General features: G+C 48.2%; 1 protein-coding gene across 1 annotated transcript in view; it reads left to right on the forward strand.

Annotated features, from left to right (window-relative positions):
• The window catches only part of kcnk13a (potassium channel, subfamily K, member 13a), a 68,243-nt gene extending 55,563 nt beyond the window's left edge, over positions 1-12,680 (forward strand). Inside the window, exon 2 of the mRNA XM_072493935.1 lies at positions 7,126-12,680. Within this exon, the coding sequence (XP_072350036.1) occupies positions 7,126-8,024 (899 nt within the window). The 3' untranslated portion in view covers positions 8,025-12,680. The remainder of the gene's footprint in view (positions 1-7,125) is intronic.
• The last annotated feature ends 7,329 nt before the right edge of the window (positions 12,681-20,009 follow it).

The raw sequence follows: 20,009 nt of genomic DNA on the forward strand, positions 1-20,009 counted from the left end.
GAATGAGGGGAGGCATCTCAGAGGGTTCTGAAGCTGAGGGGGAACTGCAGAAATAGGGAGGACGTTAAACATTGGAGGGGTTTGAAAACAAGGATGAGAATTTAAAAATTGATGCATTGTTCAGCCAGGTCGGCAATCGGAGGTGAAAGCTGGTCAAAGTAAACACAAAACGAATTTGCAAATAAATAAACTAGAAAACTCCAATCCGAGTGTTGGGCTGTTAATTGTAAACCAGTCTGGTTTTAAACAGTGTCTGAAAACTGTTTGAAATGTTAATCAAGGATCTTTATTCTCAATCTCTCTCTCTCTCTCTCAGTCTTATCGAAACGAGGTCAGTTTTGTTAAACTTGGCTGAGATTAGCCAGTTTAACACAGACCGGGCCTCAAACCCGGAGTCTTCCTTGTAACAAGACATCATTCAATGGCGTGATTGGGTGAATAAATATTAATCAGTGCTGAACAAATGGAGTGATTCTGATAATTATATGACTTGTTTCCCCTGGTGGAAGGGGTCGTGGAACAATGCCCTGTGATTCTGCATCAGTGCTTGGAATGCGATTGGAAGTTGATGAGTTTGGGGGTCAGCAGCATTGTAAACAACTTCTTCTCAACAGACTGGAGGAGACTCTGTACTTGAAGCAATTGAATCTCCCGTGTTTTACACTTAAATTCTGGAGGGATGCATTTGAGTGTAGGGGTCAAGTGAGAGACACGGACCATGTGTACCCTCAGGTCTGCTGCTCCACCAATCAAATCATGGCTGAATTGTCCCGCTCTACTCCATATCCCTTAATGCCCCAAAATCTATTGACCTCAGTCTTGAACATACACATCGTCTGAGCTCTCTCCTGTGGAGATTTGCAAAGATTCGGAATCCTCTGAGGCAAAATAGTTTCCCTCACCTGTGACCGTCTCCTTTTCCAGAAACTGTGCCGCCTGTTTTAGACGCTCCAGCCGGGTGCAAGGGACCTCTTTGCACCTTCCCTGTCAAACCCTCTAAGAAATGTATTCATTTGAATGGGAACAAGGGTAGCAAAGTTCACCCCAGGGTCCAGAATCAATATTTGTGCCTTCTTCCACATCACCAAAGTCTGCTCATTATCTCATTGCTATTTGTGGGGCCTTATGCTGTGCACAAGTTGGCTGTTGCGTTGCCAAGGTTAGTGACTACACTTCAAGAACACGTCTGTCAGGGCGGCGCGGTGGCGCAGTGGTTAGCACTGCTGCCTCACGGCGTCGAAGACCCGAGTTCGATCCCGGCCCCGGGTCACTTCCGTGTGGAGTTTGCACATTCTCCCCGTGTCTGCATGGGTCTCACCCCACAACCCAAAAAGACGTGCAGGCTAGGTGGATTGCCCCTTAATTGGAAAAAAAAATGAATTGGGTACTCTAACTTTATTTTTAAAAAAAAGAAAACACTTCATTGGCTGTAAAGCGTTATGGTAATTGGTGATTATTTTGGGCTGACTAAAGAACGTCCCTCTCTAAGCTGATGGGCAGCAGTTGACGTTTACCTGGGTGTGTCCCTGGGAAGTGTCTGTGAAGCACACCTAGTTGCTCTTAAACAGGTAGCGATGAGCCACCTACAACTCTGAGCCTTGCTTGGCCTTTCAGAGGACATTCCTGTGAGTGGATTTGGGGTGAGGGTGACAAGCCTCCTCCTCAGAAGGTCATGAATTAGATTTTTTTAAAAATGATAATTTGGTAGCTTCATGATCATTATTAACGAGATTATCATTTGATTCCAGATTTATTAATCAATTGACGTTAAATCCCTACCCTGCCCTGGTGGCTCTCCAGTGTATAAATCCAGGCCTCTAGATTACTGTTCCATTAACACAACCATAAGGGAGCTGGTTTAGCACAGGGCTATAGAGCTGGCTTTGAAAGCTAGACCAAGGCAGCACGGTTCAATTCTCGTACCAGCCTCCCCGAACAGGCGCCGGAATGTGGCGACTAGGGGCTTTTCACAGCAACTTCATTTGAAGCCGACTTGTGACAGTAAGCAATTTTCATTTCATTATGCCATCGTCCCTCACATGAGGCTGCCATCCGAGGCTATCACTCAAGCAAGAGATGATTAGCAATTGTATTCTTTAATGAAAAAAAAGAGTAATAAACCCTGATCTGTTGAAAGCCCTTAAAGAAAGTATTTTAGAAACAAGGCATTGATCTCTTGAGTTACTATTAGGTCTTGTACGCTGTTCAAAATGAAGGATATCTATCAATTATATGAAAGTCAACACTTTAATAACTTGTGCTGGAAAACTGAAGTAAAGACCTCCTCTTGTACAGTGCTGAGTGTGTTTTATGTATATTGGAGCCAGGCAGCCATTTTGCACATGGGAAGGTTCCTCCTGCACCAGCTGCCATCAATGTCACATGGTCGCCAAGCAATCCAATAGGGAATTCTGAAGGAATCTCCTTACCGAGGGAGTGGTGGGAATGTCGGACTGGCTACCGCATGGATTGGTTGAAGGGAACAGCAGAGACAGATTCATGGGGGAACTGGATCAGCACACCAGGGGGAAAGGAATAAAAACAAATGATTGCATTTCTATAGCGTCTGTCACCATCCCAGAATTATCCAAAGTGCTTGACAGTCAGAGAAATACTTTTGAAGTACAGCCACTGTTGTAATGTAGGAGAGGTCGGAGTCAATTTGCACACAACAAACTCCCAAACAAACGGCAATGTGATAACGAAGAGATTGTTTATTGTAGCGATGAATTTGGAGGGATAAATATTGGGCAGGATAAATGAAGGACATGTAAGTGGGCCGAGAGTAGACTTGTCTGGAGCATGGACCAGTTGGGCTGGGTGCTCTGTGCCCTGGACGTATCCACGTCATTCTGTGGCACGGTTAAACCTCTTAAGGTGATGCCGGTCAGAATAGTAAAAGGAGAAGAAAGACTTGCATTTATATAGCAACTGTCACAACCATTGGCTATCCCAAAGCACTTTACAGCTAACTGTTGTAACATAAGAAACACAGCAGCCAATTTGCACATAGCAAGTTGAGTGATGCACTGTGCACAGTGAATTCGACCTCCTTGCGTGCGAGGATGAGATTGAGACAGTTTAAGGTGGTACACAGGGTGCACATAACTTGGGCGAGGATGAGTGGGTTCTTCCAGGGGGTGGCAGACGAGTGTGAGAAGAGTGGGCGGGGACCAGCGAACCACGTGCATATGTTCTGAGGGTGTGATAAATTAGAGAGATATTGGGCAGGAGTGTTCGGGACGCTAGCAAAGATTGTGGGGGTGGAGGTCGGACCGGACCCTTTGGCGGCGATTTTTGGGATATCGGAAAAGCTGGAGCTGATGGAGGGGGGAAGGCCGACGTCACAGCCGTCGTCTCTCTGGTTGCCCGCCGAAGAATTTTACTGGAATGGCGGTCGACAGCGCCGCCAGGGGTGGCGGCATGGCTGGGGGATCTATACAACTTCCTCTGGTTGGAGAAAATTAAGTTTGAATTGAGGGGTTTTGCGGAATGCTTTGAGGCATGGTGGGTATTGTTCATGGCCATTTTCGAGCAGTTGTTCGTCACGGGGGGTGGGGGGATGAAAAAGGGGAAACATTTGTACAGACTGTAAAACTGTGGGTTGGGAGTGTGTTCCTGTGGTATTATCAGGTATTACGGTACCTGAGAGGCTGAAGTGCCATTGGTTAAACCTAGGGGTTTTACCATTGGCTGTAGAGTATGGTAGCTCCGCCCCGATAGGCGGGGTATAAGAACCCATGCCGTCCCAGCAGACCTCATTCTGTACCTGAGCTGCTGGGGAACACTTCTAGCTTATTAAAGCCTTCAGTTGTACTACAAACTTGTTTTAGTAGTTATTGATCGTGTATCAGTTCCCCAGTTTGTTTATGTTTTGTAGTAAATTTGGAATAAAAATCATTGCACACAACAAGATCCCACAAATAGTAATGTGATAACAATCAGGCAACTTGTTTTTAGCGATGGTGTTTGAGGGATAAATATTAGCCAGGTAATGGGGGAAAGCTCCCGCCCCCACCCAACTCATCTTCCATAGCGAGATCTTTTTACATTCACCTGAGAGAGCAGGTGGGAGCTCACTTTAACATCTCATCCAATAAACAGCAACTCTGACAGTGCAGCACTCCCCCACTGCTGCCCGGGACTGTCAGCACTGATTTGTGGTCAAGCCCGGGAGTGGGATTTGAATACAGCGGGCGGGATTCTCCACTCCCACGCCGAAGTGGCCGCGCCGTCGAGGTTCACGACGGCGCGGAGCGGCCCCGGTCCCGACCGATTCAGGCCCTGACAATGGGCCAGTATCGCGGCCGCGTCATCTACACGCGCCAGGCCTTGTCGCCCACGTAAAAGCGGCGCCGCATAGATGACGCGGCCGGCGCCGCATAACGGACGTCATCCGCGCATGCGTGGTTACTGTCCTCTCTAAGTCCGCCCCGCAAAAAGGTGGGGGACGGATCTTGCGGGGCCGCGGAAGGAAGGCGGTCCTCCTTCAGAGAGGACGGCCCGACAATCGGTGGGCACCGATCGCAGGCCACTCCACATTCCAGGTGAAGCCCGGTGCAGGATCCCCCCTCGCCCGCCCCACAGGCCGCCCCCCCCAGCGTTCACGCACCGCCCACGACTTCAGCGACCAGGTGTGGACGGCGCCGGGGGGAACCCGCCGTTTTGGCCTGGCCGCTCGGCCCATCCGGGCCTCAGAATAGCGGGGGTGCCGGAGAATCGCCATTTTCAGTGTCTCCGGCGATTCTCCGGCCTGCGAAACTCGACCGGGCCGTTCCCGCCGCTTGGGAGAATCGCGGGAGGGCGTCGGACCGGCGTCCCCAGAAATCTTGGCGGCCCAGGCGATTCTCCCAACCGGCGTGGGAGTGGAGAATCCGAGTGGGATGCCAGCTGAACCACAATTGACACCAGAGTGCAGCAACCATTGACCCCCCCCAAAAAAAATCCCACCTCTTTTTCGAAAGGCTCCACCTGAAGATACATAAGAAGCTGCAAGCAGACAGCGTGGGATAGCTCAGCATCAGAAATGGGTAAAAGTAGTTTTATGTTTTGCATGCAGATTCTTCATCAGAACTCATTAGCTCTGACAGCCTCAGTACTGCTTGCAGCTATTACAATTCTTTACATGGGGCAAGCTGCTCAGGAACTGAAGCATCCATTTAATGACAGTGGAGTACTAACGGGATTGCAGAGCACCAGGCCCTCGGGCCTTCAGATTCACCATGGCAACAGTGGCAATTTGCTTCTGAAAACAAGGTCTAATCACTCCAGAACGATCTCGTCAAGAAGCTAGTTAGGCTTCAGCTCACTGAGCACAATAAGTTATCTGTTCATTTCCTCTTATCTAATCTCTTACAGATAAAACGATTCCGGTGGCTTTTCCTGTGAAGACTGCACTGGCAGTTGGACTTTGCTGTGTTCGCAGAGAGTGTCTGGGCTCCGTCTTTCCCATCCCAGTGAAGGCAATGGGCGGTGGTTCTGTCACCAGACTGGTAACCCAAAGCCCTGGCCTAAGCTGCTTGAACATTGGGTAGCACGGTAGCATAGTGGTTAGCACAATTGCTTCACAGCTCCAGGGTCATAATTTCCATTCCCGGTTTGGGTCACTGTCTGTGTGGAGTCTGCACGTTCTCCCCGTGTGTGCGTGGGTTTCCTCCGGGTGCTCCGGTTTCCTCCCACCGTCCAAAGATGTGCAGGTTAGGTGGATTGGCCATCCTAAATTGCCCTTAGTGTTGGGTAGGGTTACTGGGTTAAGAGGATAGGGTGGAAGTGTGGGCTTGTATGGGGTGCTCTTTCCAGGAACCGGTGCAGACTCGATGGGCCGAATGGCCTCCTTCTGCACTGTAAATTCTATGATTCTATGGCAGATGGAACATAATGTGGAAAAAGGGTGAGGCAATCCATTTTGGTAGAAGGGACAGATGTGCCTAAATGGTAAGAAATTAGAAAGTGTAGATGTACAGAGGGACCTGGGCGTCCTTGTCCATTAGTCACTGAAGGCTAACACGCTGGTGCAGCAAGCTTTCAGAAAGGCTAATGGAATGTTAGCCTTTATCGCAAGAGGGTTTGAGTACAGGAGTGTTGAGGTCTTGCTTCACTTGTTTGTTCGACTGCGTCTGGAGTACTGGGTGCAGTTTTGGTCCCCTTACCTCAGAAAGAATATTATTGCCATAAAGGGTGTGCAAAGAAGGTTCACCAGACTGGAACCAGGAATGGAAGGAATGATGAAGAGAGATTGGGCAAACTGGGCCTGTATTCTTTAGAGTTTCAAAGAATGAGAGGAGATCGCACTAAAATGGGCATCACGGTAGCATAGTGGTTAGCACAATTGCTTCACAGCTCCAGGGTCCCAGGTTCGATTCCCCACTGGGTCACTGTCTGTGCGGAGTCTGCACGTTCTCCCCGTGTCTGCGTGGGTTTCCTCCGGGTGGCTCCGGTTTCCTCCCACAGTCCAAAGATGTGCAGGTTAGGTGGATTGGCCATCCTAAATTGCCCTTAGTGTCCAAAATTGCCCTTAGTGTTGGGTGGGGTTACTGGGTTATGGGGATGGGATGGGGTGGGAGTGTGGGGTGCTCTTTCAAAGAGCCGGTGCAGACTTGATGGGCCGAATGGCCTCCTTCTGCACTGTAAATTCTGTAAAATCCACAAAATACTTAAAGGAATAGACAGGGTTATTATAGAACATAGAACATACAGTGCAGAAGGAGACCATTCGGCCCATCGAGTCTGCATCGACCCACTTAAGCCCTGACTTCCACCCTATCCCCGTAACCCAATAACCCCTCCTAACCTTTTTGACCACTAAGGGCAATTTATCATGGCCAATCCACCTAAGCTGCACGTCTTTGGACTGTGGGAGGAAACCGGAGCACCAGGAGGAAACCCACGCACACACGGGGAGGATGTGCAGACTCCACACCAGACAGTGACCCAAGCCGGGAATCGGACTTGGGACCCTGGCGCTGTGAAACAACAGTGCTAACTACTGTGCTACCGGCATTGGCTGTCGAGTGTTTTGGGATATCGCGGTTATAGAAATCCAAAGTCTTTCTCTGGTGTACCCCTGGACCCCTGTGCAGAAGCTAAATTTGACGATTTATTTTGTGTGGTTTGTTTCTGTTCCAGGTTTCGGGATGACCACGCCCTCAACCGTGAGTGGGAAGGTTTTCCTGATATTCTACGGCCTAGTCGGCTGCGCGGCCACCATCCTCTTCTTCAACCTCTTCTTGGAGCGGCTGATAACGGTCCTGGCCTACATCCTGAAGACCTGTCACGAGAGGCAGCTGAGGCGAAGCGGAGTTCTGCCTCAGGAAAACTGCCCGGAACTGGGAAACACAGGTGAGGTGGACAGCCTAGCAGGCTGGAAGCCCTCTGTCTATTACGTAATGTTGATCCTGGGCCTGGCCGCCATTGCCATTTCCTGCTGTGCCTCAGCCATGTACACCCCAGTCGAAGGCTGGAGCTACCTGGACTCCATCTACTTTTGCTTTGTGGCCTTCAGTACCATCGGTTTTGGTGATCTGGTGAGCAGTCAGAACATGAGCTACGACTACCAGGGGTTCTACCGGTTTGGCAACTTTCTGTTCATCCTAATGGGGGTGTGCTGTATTTATTCTCTGTTTAATGTTATATCCATCGTCATCAAGCAGTTCCTCAACTGGAGCTTGAGGAGACTGGAGTGCCGGTGCTGCGTGAGGTGCCAAAGGAAACTGTTCAGGCCAGGGAGGAATGCCGTGGCCCCCCGGTTCACCGGCGCCGGGCGCAAGATCTCCATCGAGACCGATGCCTTTAACGAGAGTGAGGTGGTGGACGGCCGAAGGCTGTCCGGGGAGATGATCTCCATGAGGGACTTCCTGGCTGCCAACAGGGTCTCGCTGGCCATCATGCAGAAGCAGCTTTTGGAGACGGCCAACGGGCACCCCAGGGCGAGCGGGTACGCTGCCCGGCACAACGGCTTCTCCGAGGGCGTGGGGGCTCTGGCCATTATGAACAACCGACTGGCAGAAACCAGCGTGGACAGATGAACATTCAGGAGCATCTGCACAATATCGATCCAACCGCAGCTCTCGATTAAGCCTTAATGACTAACGTGCACTTTTATTTTTTAAAAAATTAAATATTTCTGGATGATTCTATTTGATGGTGAACTTCGACCTTTCCTGCTACTCATATTTGAAATATGAGCTGTCACAGGGAAAGTGCAAGGGTTGGGGGGTGGGGGGGATTAGCAGTTGTTTGACCAACCAGAGCACAGTTAAGATGTAATGCTTCCACCCTTTTCTTTAAATTTAGAGTACCCAATTCATTTTTTCCAATTAAGGGGCAATTTAGCGTGGCCAATCCACCGACCCTGCACACCTTTGGGTGGTGGGGGCGAAACCCACGCAGACACGGGGAGAATGTGCAAACTCCGCACGGGTAGCGACCCAGAGCCGGGATCGAACCTTGGGACCTCGGCGCCGTGAGGCCGCAGTGCTAACCCACTGCGCCACCGTGCTGCCCGCCTTCCACCTCTTTAACATGGTGGAAAATCAGAAATGGATCTATCTCTTTCTTGAAATCATTTTAATGACTCAGATTCCACCGCACTATGGGGCAGCGAGTTCCACAAATTCACCACCCTCTGCGAGAAGTAGTTCTTCCTCATCTCAGTTCTAAATGTTCCTTGTTCCTGTGCTGTACTGTTCTTTGTTCTAAATCTACCGCCTCTCAACCTAGATCTGTGACAACTCATTCTAGATTGCCCCACAAGGGGGAACATTTGGTGTACGTTTACTTTATCAATCCCTCTTAGTATTTTATACACCTCGATCAGATCCCCACTCAACCTTCTAAACTCCAACGAATATAAGTCAAACCTGTTCAATCTCTCCTCTCGTACATCAACGCTTTCATCCCCGGAATCAACCTGGTGAATCTCCTCTGAACTGCCTCCAATGCCACCACATCCTTCCTCAAATAAGGAGATCAAAACTGGACGCAATACTCCAGATGTGGTCTCACCAACTCCCAATACAATTGCAACAATACTTCTCTACTTTTATACTACAGTCCTTTTGCAATAAATGCAAACATTCCATTTGCCTTTCTTATTACACGCTGTACCTGCATACCGACTTTCTGCGATTCATATCCATGCACACTAGCTCTTACATGCACACACAAGCGTGCACACATATCATATGCTCCCCATCAAGGTGGACCCGTCTTCCGAGGTCAATTGGAAGGTGAATAAATTCTTCATGACACAGTTGGATGATTCTTGACAGTGAGTTAAACAGACTTTTTTCCACATGTGCAAATATGTCTATGTGCAAATGTGTGTACATACACGTGCACTCATGAGTGTGTAAATGTGGGTGCATACTTGCATGCATGCACGAGTATGTATTTGTGTGTTCATGTGTATTTGTGGGCAGAATTTGATGGCTGCAGTGGTGGGCCCCCATTCACTCCCCCCATCCCCATGTGCCTTCCTGCCCCATTATACGCTCCCCGCCTAATAGGCGGCTCCTGGCGCGGTGGGGAGGGTATTCAATTCCGTGTGTATGTGCTTGTGTACTCGATTGCATGTGTGTGTGTGACTTGTATGTGCTTGCATGCGACATGTGTGCACACCTTGAGTGTGTATTGTATGTGTACATGTGTATTTATATGCACATCTGCCTGTGTACTTGTATGCACACATCTGTACTTGTGTGTGCGTGTATGTATTTGTGTATGTGTGTGTGTATGTAAGAATGTTCGATAGGGACAGCACTAAGTGAGTTCACCATGATTTTGAACATCTCCATCAAATCTCTTCTTAGAAAGATGCAGCTCATTTTCTGACTCGAATCTTCGAGGAATAATGATGCTTTCAGGATTGTGAACAGCGTGGATGGATTGAAAGCGCACTGTGAGGCTGGGGGAGGCAAATGACAGCCTGAGATAATCTGCTGCTCTCATCGCACCCATCACTGGACACTTGGCAGTTGCCCGACTGAGATCTCTGATTTATCAGACTGATCAAATTTAACATTTGATTTAATCACTATCAATTCCACCTAGCCCATCAGACGTTGCAAATCAAATCTCAACACATCTGATTCAATGCACTGCGAGGACATCTTCTATTGAATTGTCTGGAAGGAGCGAGGGGATTGGTTTGGGCACCACCTTCTCTACTGAGCGGTCTCCATGGCAAAGAAAGCATTTTATGTGTGATTTAATACAGGAACCCGGCACCCAATTTGTGCACAGCAAGCTCCCAGAAACTTCAGTGTATTTTCGCGACATTGGTTGAAGGATAGTAAAGTGCCGTGGCGTGTGTTTTAATATGAAGCTAAGTAGAGTCACAGATGTTTGCAGCATGGAAACAGGCCCTTCGGCCCAGCTTGACCATGCTGCCCAGTCTCTATCACTAAGCTAGTACCACTTGCCCACATTTAGCCCATATCCCTCTATACCCACCCTGCCCATGTAACTGCCTAACTGCTTTTTAAAGGACAAAATTGTACCCACTTCTAGCAATCTGTTCCAGATGCTCACCACCCTCTGTGTGAAGAAGTAGAGTAACAGGGTTTTGGAGACAGGTGGCAACTTTTGACAGCGCAGCACCCCCTCAGCACTGAAATAGAGAATGAGCCTAGATTATATCCTGCAGTCTGTTATCGCCAAATCCCGTGAATGGGGCAAGGAAAGCTCCCTTGCTGCAGTTAACTCTTGGCTCACATTGCCCCACTGAACCTTGTACCACTTGTCCTTCTCAAATCCTCTTCCAGCTCCCTTCGAAAAAGATATCTCAATAGACACTTGTAGTAAAGCAGCCGGTCTTCTGGTTGACGTTCTGGAGACGGAGCAGGCACATTATGGCGTCAATCAGTGTGCATTTCCTAGCTGGCTGTAAGATTCGGTCCGGGAGTCGCAGATACCCCATAAACTGGGGGTGCAAAGCCACAAGCCTGTTTAAAACTGTTTATGTAAGCTGCGAGGGGCTGGAGAGGACTGGGCTGGGGAGGGGTGGAGCACAGGGTTTCGCTCTATGCAGATGACCTGCTTCTGTACATTTCGGACCCAATAGAGGGGATGGAAGAAATCATGAGGGCTCTAGGGGGATTTGGCCGGTTTTCGAGGTATAAGCTTAATATGGGAAAGAGTGAGATGTTTGTGGTCCAGGCGAGGGGACAGGAGAGGCGACTGGGAGAGCTGCCGTTTAGGTTAGTAAAGGGAACCTTTAGGTACCTAGACATCCAAATGGTGCGGGAATGGGACCAGCTGCATAAATTGAATCTGGCCCAGCTGGTGGACCAAATGAAGGACGATTTTCGGAGATGGGACACGCTTCCGTTGTCTCTGGCTGGGAGGGTACAAACGGTGAAGATGACAGTCCTCCCGAGATTCCTATTTGTATTTCAGTGTCGCCCCATTTTTATTCCGTGGTCCTTTTTTAAGCGGGTCAACAGAGTGATCACGGGCTTCGTCTGGGCAGGCAAGACCCCGCGAGTAAGGAAGGTAATGCTTGAGCGGAGTCGGGGAGAGGGCGGACTGCGCAGCAACTATTATTGGGCGCCTAATATAGCCATGATCAGGAAGTGGGTGGTGGGGGAGGGGTCGGCGAGGGAGCGTATGGAGGCGGCTTCATGTAAGGACACCAGTTTGGGGGCATTGGTAACTGTGCCTCTGCCATTCCCGCCGGCACGGTACTCCACCAGTCCAGCGGTGGTGGCGGCCCTGAAAGTTTGGGGCCAGTGGAGGCGGCATGTGGGAGCAGTGGGAGCATTGGTCTGGGCCCCAATCTGATAATCACCGGTTTGCCCCGGGGAGTATGGACGGGGGGTTCCGGTTATGGCGGAGAGCGGTGATTGAGAGGATGGGGGATATGTTCATAGAGGGGAGATTTCCGAGTATGAGGGCGTTGGAGGAAAAATTTGGGTTAGCGAGGGGAAACAAATTCAGGTATCTGCAGGTGCGGGACTTCCTTCGTAAACAGGTGTCAACCTTCCCGCACCTACCGCTAAGGGTGATTCAGGACAGGGTAGTTTCCAGAGGGTGGGTAGGAGAAGGGAGCGTCTCGGACATTTATAAGGAGCTTATGGGGTCGGAGAAGACGCAGACCGAGGAGCTGAAGCGCAAGTGGGAGGAAGAGCTGGGAAGTGAGATAGAGGATGGTCTATGGGCAGACACATTGAGTAGAGTCAACGCGTCCGCAACATCTGCCAGGCTCAGCCTGATACAATTCAAGGCCGTTCATCGGGCTCACATGACAGTGGCCCGGGTGAGCAGATTCTTTGGGGTGGAAGACAGGTGCGCAAAATTTGCGGGAGGACCAGCGAACCATGTCCACATGTTCTGGACATGCCCGAAGCTTAGGGGGTTTTGGCTGGGGTTTGCGGACATCATGTCCACGGTGTTAAAAACAAGGGTGGCGCTGAGTCCAGAGGTGGCGATTTTCGGGGTGTCAGAAGACCCAAGAATCCAGGAGGAGAAAGAGGCAGACATCCTGGCCTTTGCTTCCCTGGTAGCCTGGAGACAGATACTATTAGCTTGGAGCGACTCAAAGCCCCCGAAGTCGGAGACCTGGCTATCGGACATGGCTAGCTTTCTCTGTCTGGAGAAAATCAAGTTCGCCTTGAGAGGGTCAATGTTAGGGTTCACCCGGAGGTGGCAACCGTTCGTCAACTTCTTCACGGAAAATTAATCGTCAGCAGATGGGGGGGGGGGGGGGGGGGTAGTTTAGATTAGAGTTGGGGTCAAAAAGAGTGGGACCTGTACAAAAGGTAAATGGCTTTTGCACTATGTTTATGGTTTCATGTATATTGTTTATTTTGATGTTGTTACTATACCAAAAATACCTCAATAAAATGTTTATTAAAAAAAACCTGTTTATTTAATCTTTTTAAAAATAAATTTAGAGTACCCAATTATTTTTTTTTCCAATTAAGGGGCAATTTAGCGTTGCCAATCCACCTAACCTGCACATCTTTGGGTTGTGGGGGTGAGACCCACGCAGGCATGGGGAGAATGTGCAAACTCCACACAGAGAGTGACCTGGGGCCGGGATCGAACCTGGGTTCTCGATGACGTAGGCTGCAGTGGTAACCACTGCACCACCGTGCCATCCGAGTTTATTAAATCTTAAGTGATGTCTAAGCCCCCCCCCCCCCCCCGCTCACTCAGCAACCCCCCTTCCACCGATTCAATAGCCCTGCAGATTTTTACTCTCGGGTCACACTGAGGCATTCAAATGGGGTCTCACCAGGGACAAAATGTTGGGAAAAGTACAGATTTAAGAGGGAACCATTAAGATATAGTACAGCTCAAGAGACAGAAAAGATATACAACCTGTAACGGTTGAGAGGGTTTGCTGTTCCAGCTCAGATGAGCATGCAGATGAAATGGAGTGATGGTGACCAACACCAGTTTCTGCTGCTCTCGGGTCTTCCCGAGGTAACCAGGGTGTTAGGCCGAGGCCTACTCTGAAAGCTCTCCTCTGTCCAGGGTGCCTTTCCCCTCCCTGTTGTGTACCTTGTTTTTAGGGGGCTAGCGGTTGTCACATGCCAGTCTCTTGGGGAGGTGGGGGCAGAATGGTAACACCTCTGGACTGGTTACCCAGAGGCCCAATTCCAATGCTCTGAAACATGGCTTCAAATCCCACACACGGCAACTAGCAGAGTTTAAATTTGGTTACTAAAATTAGTTGACCATGGCAACTGTTGCAAAAACCCATCTGGTTCACTAATGTCCTTTAGGGAAGGAAATCTGCCGTCCTTAACCGGTCTGACCTACAAGTGACTCCAGACCCACAGCAATGTGGTTGACTCTTAACTGTCTCTCTGAAATGACCTTGCAAACCACTCATGAAATCATTTTTTGAAAATTCACTTATTTAATTCTCCAGTTCCAGGGACAGGTATTCAAGGTAAAACCCACCTTCATCCACCTGAAGCCCGTGAAGTCATCTTGTGGCTTATCTCTTGCTTGGACATGCCGTTAACCTTACTCAGAGAGTTTGCTGAGATCTGGGACATGAGATCTCATCTAATCAGGTTTAGGAGTATCTCATATGGGCCTGTGCTAGAGTCATTAAATTTTTTTTCCAATTAAGGAGCAATTTAACGTGGCCAATCCATCTAACCTGCACATCTTTGGGTTGTTTAGGGGCTGGTTTAGCACAGGGCTAAATCGCTGGCTTTGAAAGCAGACCAAGGCAGACCAGCAGTATGGTTCAATTCCCGTACCAGCCTCCCCGAACAGGCGCCAGAATGTGGCGACTAGGGGCTTTTCACAGTAACTTCATTTGAAGCCTACTTGTGACAATAAGCGATTATCATTATTATTATCATTGTGGGGGGTGAGACCCGCGTAGACACAGGGAGAATGTGCAAACTCCATACGGACAGTGACCCGGGGCCGGGATCGAACCTGGGTCCTTGGCGGAGTGAGACAGCAGTGCTGACCACAGCATCACCATGCTGCACTCTGTGCTAAGGTCCTGTCCTTAGAGCTAACAGGCCCACACTGTCCACTGTCTGTCTGCCTGGCCATCTGTATAGAATTGAGGAGAAAGAGGCAGTGAGCTGTTTGTATTAATTGATTAGAAGATTTATAAGATCATTAGTCCTTCCTTACACCAAGCTGCCATTTTGGAGCTTGGTGTGTTCCCCTAATCATGGTATGCGTCAACACGTGGGAAGCAAGAAGGACCCCATCCACCCCCAGTGCTATTTAAAGAAAATCAGCAACTACTTCCACATCAGTTACTGGTTGATTCCCCCTGACTGTTGTATCATTCTACATACAAGTGTTTGGTTCTTTCCATCGTTGTTTCAAGAGTCTCCCGGTAGAAGGTGGGAATCTGCTAAAAGACATTTTCCTGACTTCGAGGCTCCTGCACAAACCAGTTGCTGCCTTTTCCCTTGGATCAGAGCAAGGATGGGGGAATAAGCAGAGGCCGTGCAGAGCAGAACAAGCTGCTAGAAGAGGAAGGAGGAGGGCAGGGAGCAATAGGAAGAAGAGGGAAAGGAAGCGAAAGGCAGGCGGCAGCCTAGACAGTTTTGTTGTGCCCAGGTTGCACATGAAGAACTAATTCAAGAGAGATATCAGTAACTGCGAGCCCCCTTTCCCATTCACCAACATCTTTCATTCCTTCTTCACTCACCATCATGTTGTCACCTTGGCTACATTGCAACAATAAAAGGCACCACAAAACAAGCATTCCAAACTAAGTACATAAATGAAACATTCCATATTACATACATTTATCAACTTATCACCCTTGTGAATTCCCTTGGTGCCTGTCTTCCATATGCCTTTCCCTTTCCCAGTGTCCCTAAGCAGTGAGGCCCCAGTGGCTGCAACATGGCTGGGGGAACACTGCTGCCTTTTGCTGGGGACACTGCAGTTGGCGTTGCAGAGCAGCTCAGGGCCCCGAAGGTCCAGCTTCAGACTATATCACCTCAAAGTAGGTCACATTGGATGACTTACAGGCATTGGCAGAGTTGCTTGGGGGGGAGCTAAGCCCTGAAGACCTGAGGTTTAATGACCTCTCACCCGAGCGACTGTCACAGTTGAATAGCTGGTAGTGGGTACGAGCCGTGAAAGGTCAGTGTGAGACTTGCAGTAGTGCTAAGTGTGAAGACGGTGCGGTGGACCATATGAATGCTTGTTTTGAGTCCTGATTGATAGACTTTTGGTAAATGAGCGATGGGCTTGTGGTAAATTAGAAAAGGCTGAAACTCATGGTTCAATTGGGGGGAAATGGTATTGGAAAATCCACTGACTGACCTTCATCACTTGAGTGAGGTCCTTGAACTTCTTGCAGCACTGCACCCAGCCGCTTCTGGTGTTGACCTCCATGGTTATCTTCTGAGCCTGTGTCGAAGGGTCTCTTGTTCCCCCTATGTGTACAGGGCCACGCTCCTGTGCTGTAAACACTTTGTAAACATGGTTTGAGTATTATACACTTTCATTCATTATACCCTTTCATTCATTCTGCCATGGGTAACATCAAGTCCATGTCTGCTTATTAATCCCCCAACCAGCGGAAACTATCCTTCATTTTGCAATCTCTCAAAATCTTATGCAATTTATCTTAAATTCCCACTTAACCCTCTGTGTCCCAGTGCAATAGATGGAAAATCCTCCCTTTCTGTCCTGTTTCCCAATATGGGTTCTGTTATTGAAAATATGGAAAGATGTGTCATTTGAAACATGGAAGTCTGGCAATATCTGGTCTGAGAGAAACATGAGAGGATACAGGGAAAGATCCCACAAAGGGTTAACAGCAGCTGCCAGGGAAGGATTGTAAAATGCAGATATCCTTGGTCAAGCAGGCTTAGCAAACAAGACAAACAGGATTTTGAATGAAGCCAAAAAAATGGCTCACACCTTCATTGAAAGTAACTATCTTAGTGAGCAGCTGGAAAAGGGAAGGATGAGGTTCAGTTGAATTTGGTAACGATTCTAGGTGTGAAAATTTGCTAATACCAGGTAAATTAAAGAAAACTGGAGACTATCAGTCTACGAGAAACATAATTTCAAGCCAAAATCAAAATCAAAATTATGAGCTGAGGACACAATTGGAAAATAAAACTATAGAAATGACAGGAATTAAAATTCACACCTCTATTGAAGTCAATGCATTTTGAACATCACAAAGGAAACAATGTAATCAGATCAATGAGATGAAGTCATGTCAAAATGAATACTTAGTTGGATTAGAAGGTTTAGATCAAAGATACTTTTTACAACCAAAGTGAAAAATGTTACTTTACAATAATGTCATAAAAACTTAATAACTGTTAGAAAAATATATAAGAAGAAAGGGAACGGCAGAACCAGAACGAGAACCAGAACACAGAGGGAGAGAGAGAAGCAGCGAAGTGAAGCAGCTCAGGGTCAGATTACAGTCAGCTCGGCCATGGGAAATGGACAGGGCATAGCAGCCGAGCTAAACTAGCTAATACATCTAAGGAAGACTAGAATTTAAAGAGGAGCCAGAGTCAGCTCAGAGACAGCCAGCAGAAGCAGCTCTCATAGCTCGGTACACGGTAGCACGGTAGCATTGTGGATAGCACAATTGCTTCACAGCTCCAGGGTCCAAGGTTCGATTCCGGCTTGGGTCACTGTCTGTGCGGAGTCTGCACATCCTCCCCGTGTGTGCGTGGGTTTCCTCCGGGTGCTCCGGTTTCCTCCCACAGTCCAAAGATGTGCAGGTTAGGTGGATGGGCCATGCTAAATTGCCCTTAGTGTCCAAAATTGCCCATAGTGTTGGGTAGGGTTGCTGGGTTATGGGGATAGGGTGGAGGTGTGGACCTTGGGTAGGTTGCTCTTTCCAAGAGCCGGTGCAGACTCGATGGGCCGAATGGCCTCCTTCTACACTGTAAATTCTATGACATCTATGACATGGGAAAGATATGATGTGGAGATGCCAGCGTTGGACTGGGGTGAGCACAGTACAAAGTCTTACAACACCAGGTTAAAGTCCAACAGGTTTGTTTCGATGTCACTAGCTTTCAGAGCGCTGCTCCTTGAGGAAGGAGCAGCGCTCTGAAAGCTAGTGACATCGAAACAAACCTGTTGGACTTTAACCTGGTGTTGTAAGACTTTGTACCATGGGAAAGATAGGACACAGCAACCGAGCTAACCAGCGAATACATCTAAAGAAGACCAGACTTTAAAGAAGATTGATTGTCAAGTTGGGCCTGAAGGTCCCTTCAACCAACCAGAAGGATCCAGAAGCAAGATCTTTTTACCTTTCTGTAAATAAAGTGTTTGCAGCTTTTAAAAGAAAAAATATAATAATAAAATAACTTAATTTAACCTGAAATAGTGGTTATTCCAAAGTCTACTTTACTTACTTAGCAATGCGGGACCCAGGATCGATGCTACTAAGTGGTAAGTAGATGAAATCTTCGGTGAAGATGTGGGTTATACCGGGGGATAACTTGAAAACATAGTTTGGCCTGAATAGCACCCACTGAAGCTTGCATCGGAGTCGGGGGGGGGTGAAAATCCCTGATCACCATTTAGAATGTCGGCCCTTTTTGGTATAGGGGGACTTCTAAGAATAGTGGTGAGTTTTCAAAAACAGTTCCCAAACTCTAGCCTACAATACAGCCTTCGGTCATTTACTCAAGTCCCAGTCCACTGCCGGTTTGCAGTAACAGGTCATGCGGTATTCCTGTCGGGACGTTTAATGCTGCTTTTTGCCTGGTGTTTGATCAGAGGGGTCAGAGTGTATATTTTGAATGGATGCACTCAAATGTTCTTGGCGCTAACATGAGTTGCCATGAATGTGGAGCAAATCTGCAGATCGCAGAGCTGACAAGCTGCTCCCCACGTTATCAGAAACACTCCTGTGGTACTTTGTAGACTCAGAGTATTACAGCACAGAAAGCGGCCATTCAGCCCATCCATTCTCCACCATCTCTTTGAAAGAGCAATCCAGTTTGTCCCACCCCTCCGCGCTTTCCTCATATCCCTACTGCTTATTTTCTCCTACAAGTATTTATCCAACCCTCATTTGAAGGCTACAATTGCATCTGTTCCCACCCCCCCTGTCAGGCCGCCTTTCAAATCCTAACCATTCCTTGGGTCTGAAAGCTTTCCCGCATGTTGCCTCTGGTTCGATTCTCCAATCACCTCAAATCTGTACCCCGTGCTCATCAACCCATTCCGTCACCAGAAACATTTTCACCTTTATTCAGTCCCATCAGAAATTCTTCATGGTTTTAAACACCTGGGTTAAGCGACTCTGAGCCTCTTCTGTTCTGAAGCCATAACGAGAGTCAGTAACCTGTCAGGCATGTCCAGGAAGTTATCTCCAGGCCCTGTCTACATTGGTGCTAAACAGGAAGATTGCTCAGATGGAGCTGTGTGCTGTACAGAACATTGTGTTCATAGTTGCAACTGCTTTATGGCGTACAATTCATCCTAACGTGTGCCTGTTTTTCTACCCATTAACCCAGCTCATTGGGATTCTGTCCTTTTAACTTTAAGCGGGAACAAGATAAATTGTTCAGGGACACAAGAAGACGATGCCACTCAGTCCCTTGGGGCTGGTTCACTCTACAAGTCAATCATGGATCTCCACTCCATTTACCAACCTTGGTTCCTAACCCTTAAAATACTCACCAAACAGGAACCCCATCAATCCTGGTTTATATTCCGAACATATTGGGTTCATTTGATCTTTTCTAAACATACATTTTATTTATATATGCATAAATAACTTGTAGATTGGAGTAATTGGCAACGGTTTTGGAGGATTTGTCCAATATTGACTGTTTCCATTGACTCCCTTGGAGTGAGCACATCTTCAGACCTGGTCGGCTCGTTAAAAGCTATGTTTACATTGTGCTTTTCACCTCCTCCACACATCCCAAGACACTTATTTTTCTTTGTTCGTTCATGGGATGTGGGTGTCGCTGCCTGAGCCAACATTTATTGCCCATCTCTGAGGGCATTGAAGAGTCAACCACATTGCTGTGGGCCTGGAGTCACATGTAGGCCAGACCGGGTAAGGACGGCAGATTTCCTTCCCTAAAGGATATTAGTGAACCAGATGGGTTTTTACGACAATCGACAATTCGCCATTAGACTTTTGATGCCAGATTTTTTTATCGAATTAAAATTCCACCATCTGCTCTGGTGGGGTTGGAACCCAGGTCCCCAGAGCACTACCCTGATCTCTGGATCTCTAGATTACTGGTCCAGTGACAATACCACTGTGCCACTGCCTCATCTTCACGGTCAATAGGTTGTGGTTTTTCAGCCAATCTGGCCATAGCAAAGTCCCAAAGACCAACACTAAGATAAATAACCAGCGAATCCTTACAGGGCTACAGGAATAAAGCGGGGGACTGAGCCTGATTGGATTGCTCTACAGCTAGCTTTTTTTTTTAAAAGTGTTTTTATTGGGTTTTCAGATCATGGGCTGGATTCTGTGCATCCCGTCGCCGAAACCGCGGCCGGTGCGGGGGCGGAGAATCCATTTTCTCCGAGGACGCCGCGCCTCCTCGGACCTA

Source organism: Scyliorhinus torazame, chromosome 2 (genome assembly GCF_047496885.1).
Source record: "Scyliorhinus torazame isolate Kashiwa2021f chromosome 2, sScyTor2.1, whole genome shotgun sequence".
In the NCBI taxonomy this organism is placed as follows: domain Eukaryota; kingdom Metazoa; phylum Chordata; class Chondrichthyes; order Carcharhiniformes; family Scyliorhinidae; genus Scyliorhinus; species Scyliorhinus torazame.